The 12,224-nt window shown below is 37.7% G+C and overlaps 1 protein-coding gene across 10 annotated transcripts in view; it reads left to right on the top strand.

Moving 5' to 3' along the window:
• Positions 1-12,224, top strand: part of il1rapl2 (interleukin 1 receptor accessory protein-like 2) — a 395,718-nt gene that overhangs the window by 360,644 nt on the left and 22,850 nt on the right. For all 10 annotated transcript variants that reach the window (XM_020595451.1, XM_020595453.1, XM_020595450.1 and 7 more), the window contains 2 exons: positions 2,458-2,590; positions 10,282-10,427. In XM_020595451.1, coding sequence (XP_020451107.1) covers positions 2,458-2,590; positions 10,282-10,427 — 279 coding nt within the window. The remainder of the gene's footprint in view (positions 1-2,457; positions 2,591-10,281; positions 10,428-12,224) is intronic.

Here is a 12,224-nt window from a genome sequence, read left to right as displayed (position 1 = left end):
CAGTCGCTGGAGTTCTTCTGAACTCCCTGCTGCTTTAGCCACAAATAGAAATGATGACTCAACTCGCTCTATGAAATGCTTGTGCCCTGATTACTGGAAACACACACACACTCACACCAACCTACATACACCCCCTTGCCACACAAGTGCAAACAAAGTTGATGATTTTAATCACTATAACATGCTGAGAACACAAACACACCCTCAGGGTGCTAATCAATTACTGTGGTACCTACATACATACACACACACTCAAACAGAGAAACACACACACAATCAAGCTAAATTAATTTCACTCTAATCCAGTTTTTCTCTTGTGTTTTTTCATCAGGCTCTGTGGTGTGTTTCACTGTGTATATGCTGCCTGCCTCAGCACATAGGTGAACATTTCTCACCGCGAGAGCCCACCGACAGACATCCACAACCATTTTGTGTCTCACCTAGTTAGAAGTTACAAATATTAGGCTGCATTCACATTGACATTTGTCCAAAAGTATGTTGCAAGGGACAGTTTTGGTGGAGGCGTGTTGATGACCAGGGAGGTCCAGTTCGAGGAACACAAATATGCATTTAAAGCTTATTAGTTACCGAAACACAGCACAGTGGTTTGTAATACTCACCAACAGGATTTTACAACTCTGGAAATTTATCCTAGTGGTAATTGTTTTGTCTTTGATTGTTACACCAATCAGAAAGCTATCATCTGATGTTCCTACAGAAAAAACACTTTCATTTTAGCGAAACCAGTTATTCGGTGTTTATTCAGTCTCTGACCAGTGTGTGAAAGTTCTTACCTTTGCTTCTGTAATATTACTCTACTGGGAAGTTCTTTTAAATATGGTCATTTCAGGGAATACCTTACACATGACAAAACATGCATAGGACCACATGGATATCCTGCTCACTTGGCAATATGGTATCAGCTACAGTAAATGCTGGATATATTTATTCATATTCAGTGCTTGTCTGACAACAAACACAGAGTTATAGAGACAACTTTAGCATTCAGGGATGGTTCTTGACTGTGTTGATAGAGCTGTCATTATGATAGTACTGAGGTCTATCCTAATTATCTGCTAATTGACTGCCTAACGAGGTAGGGCTCATTAGAATGCTCATTAATACTCCATCATCGCTATTGATAGCTGTAATCACAGAGTGGTGGCTTCAAGGTCTTACAGGAGGGTGTGTGAGAGCGTGTCTGGGTACTGTCTGCACTCATGTGTGTGCTCAAGTGTGGTGCTAGTATTGACAATTCTGTCTTGTAGCAAAACTGCATTGCAAGTATTGAATCACAGAACCTGTTACATTCGGTCCTTTCAGTACAGAGTAGATAGTCTCTAAAATAGCTCATTTTAGCCCATATGGTTCATCTGCCCAAGTACACCTTTAGATTACAGTTCATCTATACTGTCTGATTATAGACCTGAGTTAGGCGCCAACACTTAGAGCCAGTATGGATAAACTACATGCCCTTTATGAAGTGAATGCAGACCATATGATTTTAATGCAGGACACCAGACCTGTGCTTCTTTTTATTAGGAGTGATGCAGTATATCCCAAACCTTAGCCATATTGCTTTGTGCACATTTTCAGACAGCAATTATTTAAAAAACATAATTAGCATAATCCTCTAATATTTTATCTGGTGCTAGGATTGATATCATGATGCTTGATGATTCAGTCCTCCATTGTATTTTTAGCTTAGTTTTAAAGGGTAATAAAGCAACAAGTCATTCTGTAGATTTTCATTCAAACGTAGTGCAAAATTTATTTGAATTCCTACAAAATAATCTTTACAAAAAGTGAAATCCTTGCTATGCAGGTATATGCTGCGATTTGTGCTAAGATTTCTGCTATTACAACTGTGACCAATGAAGGTTGAATGAAAATTCATTTGTGTTGCTCAAGGTGTCATAAAGTCACAATTTATGTATGGGGCAAAAAATAGTGAAGCCGTTCCTCCCCCTTGAAATGGTTTGGCAGCAAAGGTCTGAGCAGTGGAGATCTGAAAGTTTAGGCAAACTGTCCACTTGGACATACAGTATATCACAATGACTCAGAGAATAAGGTATTGGGTTTTGTTTAGTTTTGTGTGATTTATGTGAGCTGAACGTTTAAGCAGAACTTTTATTTCTGCTTCACTGTTTTGCTGCATGAGCGGAACATTTTAAAGAAATTACTTTTACATGATAAAAAACAGATTCTGACAGTTTTTCACAGTCACTTTAATAGCGATTGTTTTAGTTCCCCAACTAAGGGGCTCCAAACAGGCTCCTTGCAGCACACCTTACTGTGGCTCTCTGCATTGGCTCCTGAGGGGGGGCATTACCTGCTCTAACTGGAGGTGTCCTTCAGCCTGACTAGCATTCATATTTGAGTTGCAAATGAGAGGATTTTGCTGTTTGTCATTATGCTGTTGTCTATATAGTAACAGTGGTGTGTTGTGTGTTGCAGGTATGCCTCTCAGTCTGGACTGCAAGGCCTTTTTTGGCTACAGCGGAGAAAACAGAAGGCCCATCATCTACTGGATGAAAGGAGATAAATTTGTTGAAGAACTAGCTGGACACATTAAAGAAAGTGAAGTCAGGTAAATACACCAACATCTAAATACTGATTCACTCAAATGATGTGCATGTCCCCCTAATCATTTTCTGGAGAACAGAAAAAAAAAAGAAACTGCTGTAAATTGTAGAGTGAAAATCAGTCACAGTTGCTAAATACATATAAATGTGCATATTGTTTTTGTTGAGATACTTTTTCACCACACTTGTATGACATTGCAAGACAGTATCAATTACACCCTCTCAAGCTTATGGCTCTATTGTTAATTAATTCTGAAAAGACGTGGCTCCAGCTGCAGTCCACACATTGCCAGCATGTAATTTGCTCTCTTATGATTTATGACTCGTCGAGAGCTCCGACACATTTCTTCTTAACTTTCCTAAAAAAAACAAACAAAAAAATTATGAATACTAATAAAGTTAAATTGAATTTATATTCTCACCTATTGAGACCAATTACTCTGGTTCTGTTGAGAAATGCCCGATTGTCTGCAGGAAGTCATATCATTAGAACATGAAAACCAACAGAACACTCAAAATCTTTCTTGCAAACACACACACCCAACTGCTTGCTCAGTTTGGGGTTGAGGACTGATGATGCTCCTCTAGTTTGCTTTCTCCAGGTGGACAAAAGCAGGAGGATAACAGGAAATTCTACTTATTCATTAAAGCGTGATATTTTCCACATTATTGTGACATATTTTATAATTATAACGAGATGCTGTTTTTTCTCTATGCAAGGGCATATAGTGGTAACTTCAGTTACAAAGTGAACTACAGCCTAGTTTCAAATTTATGGCTCAAAGAACCATCTAATACTAACACACACACTCGAGTGGATCTTATCATTTTACTTCCTAATGTGAGCCCTGCACAGCTTTTAGTAAGTGACAGCAGGACACAGACTAACTTTACTTGCTGTCAGTAAGACCTGTAACATGATCGAGACACATGCAAGCTATTGTGGCTCATGAGCCGCATTCAAGCGCTATTTTTTTTTTTCCTATATATAAATATATATACATGAATTTATGTGTCAAATCAGTAATTTTCAGTGGCACCTGGAGAGCACCTAAGTGCGATGCTGGACACTGTGTGGAAAGTTGGTATGGCAGGGTGTTGATGAGAGCGAAGCTGCTAAGGCGAATGCCTTTAGGAGGGGTGCTCCAGCTGGTGCTGTGTGCAATGCTGTAAGGGGGCATGCAGTTCTCGGCAGGCAGAACTCGGCATAACACTGGTTCTTGAGAATAATTGTAGAAATGATCTGATCCACTCTATTGTGAGGCATCATATTAGTTGGTTCTTTAGGACATAAATTTGATTCCATACTATCTACTATCTCTCGTTATAATGAAAAAATATGCAATAAGTGAAAAATGTTTTAATAAATGAGCGATTTCTCATGATGGCAGTAATATGCTGCCATACTTAACAACTCCAGTTGCAAAATCAACAAACAGCACTGTTATTTGGGTGCACATCATCTACTGTGTGGTGACATTACATATTGAAGAAAAACATTAGTTTATTACACCCTGAGTTCTGTCATGCCTCACGGTATCAACTGTATTGGGTATGATAACAATGGACTCACCATGGTACAGTATACTTCACAGTCTAGTACTGAATAAAAACGTTACCAATAATTACCATAAAAAATGTTATCATAACCATAGCTAGTTATGTGACCATAATAGTCACTTACAACAGCCTCTCCTTTCCTATCAAGTACAACCAGTAGTTGTATTGCTTTGAATACAGAGTGGGTTGATGCACCATCTACTTTATATTTCACAGATTTTTCTCTTCTGTGTTATTGTCAAACCAGCCTACTTTTGAGCAGTATTACTCTACATTCTCTTCTAATACAACATGCTTTAAAATAAATGTTTACCTCTTTACCTTACCTAGAAAGTATATAATTTCAGTGATGATTTTACCCATCATCAGTAAATAGCTTATGTTAAAAAAAATTTCTAAAGTTAGCTCTAGACAAAAGGTTTTCTGCTGCCAATTGTTATGTCATCAGCTCAGCCTATTAATAATAATGTGAATGTGAATTCTTTAGCATCCCTTATTCTCCCTCAATGGAGAGGACCAAAGGTCAGGGTCAGCCTTCTACAGCATGTGTGAAGCTGGCAGGGTTTGTCAATCAGTAGCAGGGCTGTTCACTGACCTGGGGCTTAGACCCAGGTTCTCCACTTGAGGGGTGGTCTCTGTGACTGCTAAGCCACTTACTGGCCTCTGAATGTGTTCGCTCCTTGGAAAATAGTGTTGTAGAAAAAAAGAGCAGGAGTGTCCATGAGTGTGAGTGTTTAAACTTGAAACTAATCATGCCCTGTGGTATTAAATTAACCTTTGCCTGATGAGTTCTCAGTCTTGCAGTCCAGTCCTCTGGCCACCTCTGATCCAATCACACCGCTATTCCAGATTCATCAGTCACACTACGGCAGACAGACCCCCACTGTGATGCACATTAATCTGTTCACATTTAGCTCCATTCACCCATTCTGCTGCAGCAATGGCCTGTAGACTGCATGTGTCCATGTCTGTGTACATAAGAACCAATACTGTCTTGTGGCCTACATGATAATGTGAATGCCTGTAATTACCAAGGGTTGTTCTCCTGCAGAATGTAAGAGAGCTGTTCACACTTTCATTTCATATTGTTAGATACAATAACTGGATGTGAATGTATGACAAACAGGCAGTTTTTTCATACTTACCCTCCAAATCCTCTCCAATTGATAAAACCTACATCTGTCTTTGGAAGACACCTTATCAAATGTTTTTAGTCAAAATATTCCCAAAAACACACACCAACATAATAAATAAGCAGCTTGACTGTTGTGGTTGGCAAAGCTTCACTGCTATCCAGCTACTGTCTCACATTTCTGCAACTCAACTACAGTATGATAGTTGGATCATGTACAATGAATTCATAATTACAGTATGTCTACCTGGGCCAGTGCCTCCTCCATACTTTCACTTGAAGGCAGCACTGTGCCATCTGTCCAGTGATGTGGAGAGGCACCTAAAAGTCACATCAGTTGTCCAGTCCAAGCACTGTCAAAGCTTTGCTTTATTTTTTACTAGAACCTGTATCTGTCAGTGAAGATGGTTTGTTGCTAACCTCCTATCTTTTTCTGTTATCTGAAATCAGTGATGGAAAAAAATACTCACATCACTTAAGTAAAAGTAGCAATACCACAGTGTAAAAATACTTTGTTGCAAGTAAAAGTCCTGAATTCAAAAAGTTACTTACAATAAGTAAAAGTACAAAGCATTAGCATTAAAACATACTTAAAGTACTAAAAGTAAAAGTACTCTTTATGCAGAATGGCACATTTAACATATGTATATCATATTATTGCATTATAATTACTGATGCATTATCATGTTCATCATATTTAATGTAGCAGCTGATAAAGAGGGAGCTAGTCTATAAGTATCTTATATGCTTATAATTTGAAGTACTTAACAATACTGCTGGGTAGCTTGTGAGTTTTCTGCCAACGATCAATAAAGCCTTATGAATTTTCTATTAATCTGGTTCTTAAAAGTAACTAGTAACTAAAGTTATAAAAATAAATATAGTGGAGTAAAAAGTACAATATATGCCTCTAAAATGTAGTGAAGTCAAAGTATGATAAAAATACTCATGTACAGATACCTCAAAATTGTACTTAAGTATAGTAAATGAGTAAATGTTGTCAGTTAATGTCCACCTCTGTCTGAAAGTGACATTCATTTCCATGGGAGATTTTAGTCATCATGTTGTTGTTTCAGGTGGTTTTTCCATCAGTAGTCGATAATTAGTAGAAAACTGTTTTAATAATTCTATATTACATGAATCAACTGAGGTTGAGGCAGCATAGAAGATCAGTGAGTTAACTTAGAAAGGCTGTGTTAAATTGGGATTTGTAAGTGTGGATAATAAACATTAGTTGAATATGTTGTGAAACAGGTTGCAGTGGAGGTGTTTTAGGGTGACAGTGATTAACTGAACAGGCAAGCACCATAATGTTGGGTATACTAAAGTTTATTAAAGGATAAGTTGTTTGTTTTTTTTACCCAAATGAAAATAGTCTCCAACATAAGCACTATTCCATTTTGATTAATGTTTGCTAAAAAAAACTACTATGACCAGCTGTTATAATAAGGAAAGTCAAAGATGTAGCATAAAAAACACTAATGTGGAGGTTAACTATGGGATAATGAAGGTATGTAACAATTTAATCAACAGACAAATTAGTTTGTTTGTTTTAGTAAGAAAAGGCTGCTTTTTGATGGTAGTTTTGTGAGCGGTCTCTGTCAAAGAGTATTTAAAGCTCATGGATGTGAGGGGAGGGAGACAGAATAAAGCTGTCAACAGTGAAGGAAATTAGCATGGTTTTGGTGAGAGAGTTGGGACCATCGTTGATCATATCAAATTTTGCAGAGTTCAGGTACTGGATTTAGATATAGAGCTGGACATCATCGACCTAGAAATGGAAGTGCGAATTATAGGAATGGGTGATATGCCTGAGAGGAAGCATGTAGAGATTGAACAGGAGAGGATCAAGTACTGAACCCTGAGGGACACCATAGGTGACAGGTGCAATATCAGAGGTACTGTTGTTAATGTCAGTGAACTGTTATCCATCTGCCAGTTTTAACTTCAGACAGTAAGTGCTCTTTCTGACGCTGCAAGTGTTATTTCACACTTTTCTGATAGGGACAATAATGCAAATGCTGTACTGGTTCTCTGCTCTGCTCTTTCTTAAAGAAGAACTGTTCGATTATGGTATGAAACACACACCTGTTTTTTCTGTTACTGGGGATGATTTAATATAACAAATGATGTGCTGCTCTTTGGCTATTTTCTTTTCAACCTGATAAATGATGTGACCTGATTAGGACCATAGCCAGTGATTCTTGCCCCCTGTTGGATGAGCAGTGTATCATATCTGTCAAGAAGAAAAGCGGCCACTGCTTATAGATAAATACTTGCCTCACCTTTGTGTTTACAGCTGCATTTATGTAGTTTGTGTAGAGTCTGAAACAACCCTAAAGGTTAGTATCATGTTTACTTTGAAGTGTTCCCAGGTGTTAAAGAAAAATGGTGTAATTGATGGTGTTTCCGGGTAGACTGCTAAGTCTGTAATCACATTAGTATTACATGAACATGACAAAGGGAGATCTGACCAGGTGCTAGGAATGATATAAAACAATGAAACATGAGCAGAAGAAATCAATATTCATCACTCAGGTGTAATTTAGTGAGTGGGAAGGAGTGAGTTTAATAGCAGACATCAAGAGAGCTTTAGAGTTATGGAGTGGAGAAGGGGGCGTCTAAGAGGAGAATGATGGGGTCTAAAATGGATGGGGCGTTACTGGAGGAAAGGTGCGAAAGAGGGACGGAGGAAGTGATGTGTTTTTAATCATGGATTTTAGCAAGTCACTGCTTTTAACTGAGACCTCTGACACTGGTAGACATCAGAGTGATGTACACACACAAACCCAATGACATGCAGAGGAGAGCGAGAAAGAGGAAACACATACATACAGAGATGATTTCAATCATTGGTTGTTTTTTTCAAGAGTATTTAACATTTTTAATAGTAATTCTTTGTGTAATCTTGACCAGTACATTAATAGTCCTGTATTCAAATTCCTCTGCCCTTTTCTGCTCCTCAGTTGCTAAAAGGGTAGAGGAAACTATATAATACATATAATAAAAGGGTAAGGAGTTCAAATTCACACAGTGAGCACCCATGTTATAAGTGTGTTTGTCAGGGTTCTTTGCATGCAGGCACTTGGATAAAAGCTTCAAGTGACAGATACAGTACCTTTCCATATTGAATTACCAATAGACCAACTGTGCCAAGTCCTGCCTTTTAGAATCTGGCCAGTCTAGACTACTGTAGTTGAAAGCATAATAAAACCACTACATACTGTAAAGAGGAAGAATAACAATATTCCGTGACCTGTCTGGTCTGTTTTCTGACACAGTTACTGATTTTGCATAAGGAAATGCTCATTCATTTCAAAGTCCTGTTGTCTTCTGGTTTGGTTTGGCTGACCACTGGAAAGTCAGACCAACCCACACTATAAACTACTACAGCTACTTCATTTGGCAGATGTCAGTGTTACATGGGTTTTAAATTTGTGTATTTGAAACTCACTGTTTAAAAGAGTTTATACTAAATTCCTGATAAATATAATTCTTCATATTCTGCATGTGGTACTGTACTTATTACTTATGGCTTTAGTTTGCTTCAATATCACTTTTTTCCTGTGGTTACAACAGCTCAATTGCTACAAAATCCTGCTCCATGTCTTTTAAATTAAACATCTGCAGTATGATTACAATTTGATCCAGAACCACAATATTGGCTGCATATACAAGACCTGTTGTATTTGAACAAGGCATTTCCCATTGGTGTCATTGTCCATGTGACTCTCCAAATTTGTCTTAGTTCTCACTTCTCTCACACTTGTTTTCTCTGGCCATGTCCCAGGCTAAGACAAGTTGCTCTGATGTCCAAGCTTATGATTACTCAAGTAGTGCAAATTGATACTGAGTTTCCTTCACAAGACACTGGCTTTAAAATAATCTTCCCCTATTAACCTACAGTGGTAACGTAGCATTGTTTCTAAAACCAAACATTAGGACTGAGAAATTTCCCAAATGGGATTACAGGGTTTGTTATAAAAAGTCTGACACAAAGACTAACATCTGCACCATGCTGGGCCAAGTGTACCCACACCGGATACAAGCACTGGTCTTCTAACAACTATATCAGCCATATAGTTTATGGTAATATTAGCAGTGCTGCTCTTTATACCTCCTGCAAAGTAATGATACAATAATGTAAAAAAAAAAAAAAAAATTAAAAATGGAATGAACAGCATGATCTGTAAACTGAGTACTGAGTTTACCATGCGTGTCATTACTGAAATAATCACAGACCTACACTACAAGAAGCATGACATTTGAGTGAATACACTAACTGTAAAAACAAGAACAAAACAGCCAAAAGAGCAGCAACAAATATGTTACATATGTTTTATGTTAAATTAAAATACCATATGAAACATTGTAATTGTTCCCCTATGAAACAAAAGCAATACAAGTATCAACTGAATTAAGATATTGGTGTCTTTGTAATGTTACGGGGCCATTTGTGGTGACTGCTATGAGTCTGCCACCACAACACTGTTAGCCTAATTTCAGATGCAATATCATTTGCTATAGTTGAATCTGACTTGAGGCTTTATGGTGCACATCCTGACCCAAACATCAGTTCAGTTTCTTCCTCCTCGCAGGCATTCAGAGGAGTGTGACCCCCACCATAAGGCAAGAGGCTTTTTCCAGCTGTCACCAGTGTTTTCTACACATGCCTCCTTGTTCCCTCTATTTTACTTTTTATCTGCTCTCTCTTCCTTCCCTTTTCACTTTTCTTTATTTTTCCATTTCTCCCTTGCAGGAATTTCAGAGGAGTAATTAGGAAAACATGGAATGTTTCCTGGCTTTAAGATTTGTTGCTTTTTGAAGTAATAATCTGGGAGAGAGGTTAGCTCCAGTTGCCTCTCTTTCAAATATGTTTCTTTCTCCTCTTTTCCTCCATTCTTTTCACACTCTCCACTTCCCTAAAAAGTTTTTAAATTTGTAAATTTTAGCGCAATCAATGTTCCTGTTCTCTTTGACTGTTATCTGTGTGTCTTTATGCAGGATCTTGAGGGAACATTTAGGGGAGAAGGAGGTGCAGCTGTCCTTAACATTTGATGCTGTGGATGAGACAGACCTGGCCAACTACACCTGTTACGTAGAGAACCATATAGGGAAGCGCAGTGGGAGCGCTATACTACAAAAAAAAGGTAGATTATTCCTTTTGTCTTTCCCTCACTACCAATTTCCTGCTTTTTCCAATTGGCTAGAAAGGGTCAAATAAGTGCCACAAATGTGGAGAAAACCAGATAAATGACTCATTTAAGCAACCAGCAGCATATTGTTTGAATGTGTTATTTTGGTAGTTACCACTTGACTTGTCTGTTCTGCAAGAAACCAGTACCATTATCAACACAAAAACTCAAATATATTGTGTCACTTTACAAGGAAGAACAAGGTATACTACTTTATGAGGGGCCTAGAGTGGAGCCCTGTGGCATCCCATATCTGCTATGTGTTACAAAAGACAATAATCTTATACATTATGAAAGCACATATTCTTTTGAGACACACATTACCTTACAAACTACGAACATTAAAAATTAAGAACCAACTACTACAACTACTACTAATGTTAAATTACTTGCTCAACTCTTACAACCAGCAAGCCACTCATTTTATTTTATAGGTTTTAAACTGTATGTAATATACTTACTGACTTTCTTTCTGAGAGCTCAACAAAACATTAATACTTATCATGTCATAGACATGAAGCTAAGGCCAGGCAGTAGTTAGTGTAGTTTAGCATAAAGACTGAACAACTAGACTGACTTTGTCCAATATTAAAAAAATTGTCTGCCCATGCATATAAAGCTCATTAACTACCACCCTATAAATGTAAACATAAAAAGACACTTCACCTATAGCTACTGGTCACTAGGAAAAGTTAGGCATACATTTCTTTTTTACATTTCTATTTTTGAACACATTAATAACTCAATCAAATTTAATTTGTATAGCAGCAAATCACAACAAAAGTCATCTCAGGACACTTTACAAAGTAAGGTCTAGACCTTACTATTATCACTATTATTACAGAAGGAAAACCCAACAAATCCCCCTTGAGCAGCACTTGGCTTAAACAAACAAGATGCAGTGTTAGTGAAGTTAAGAGATGCTGATACAGTAGATATATTTTTGAACTTTGGACAAATCAGACAAGCTGTTTCCCTATGCTTCCACTCCTTATACTACATTACATTAATCCCCCCAGCTCCACAGCAGCTCCTTAATAAGCATTAGGAAAGTGGTTGATAAATCTTCTTATCTAACCCTTGACAAACCAAGCAATTGTATTTGCCAAAGTTCGTCATGGAAACATTAACTATGGGAATATTCTGTTTGGTGCACATGCCTACATGAATACATTGCCCTATCCATAGGGCACAAGGGGTCACTGAATGGTTTGATGAGTATGAAAATGATATGAATCCAATGCTATGGCCTTCATAGCCACCACATCTCAACCCATCTGGGTTTTGGAGTGATGCATTATACAGCTTCTCCACCACCATCATCAAAATACTGAATGATAGAAAATATCTTTTGGAAGTATAGTGTTCATCCCTCCGGTAGTGTTCAGAGAATTGGATAGTCAATGCTAAGGTGCGCTGAAGCTGTTCTGATGGCATGTTTTGGCCCAGCACCTCACTGAGGCACTTTATGTTGATTTTACTTTAATTTTTCATGCATCTGTATATTTTACTGTCAGATACATAGCCATACAAACAAGCAGTGACACTCTGAATTCAAAGCTTCCTCAGTATTGTATATTCTCCCAAAAGCAGTGCTTTATTTTTTTTTAGGTTGCTAAATATATAACCACACATGTTCTAGTTACTTGCACATATTTATCTTTATGATTCTGTTAACAAGGATTGCCCCCACATACTGTATATTTGTGTATGTGAACAGCTTCCAAGATAATTAGGCCTTTAAATGTATGC

The sequence above is a fragment of the Monopterus albus genome, unplaced genomic scaffold (assembly GCF_001952655.1).
Source record: "Monopterus albus unplaced genomic scaffold, M_albus_1.0 scaffold27.1, whole genome shotgun sequence".
In the NCBI taxonomy this organism is placed as follows: domain Eukaryota; kingdom Metazoa; phylum Chordata; class Actinopteri; order Synbranchiformes; family Synbranchidae; genus Monopterus; species Monopterus albus.
The sequence above is the reverse complement of the archived record's forward strand: the minus strand, read 5'-3'. Positions and strand labels throughout refer to the sequence as shown.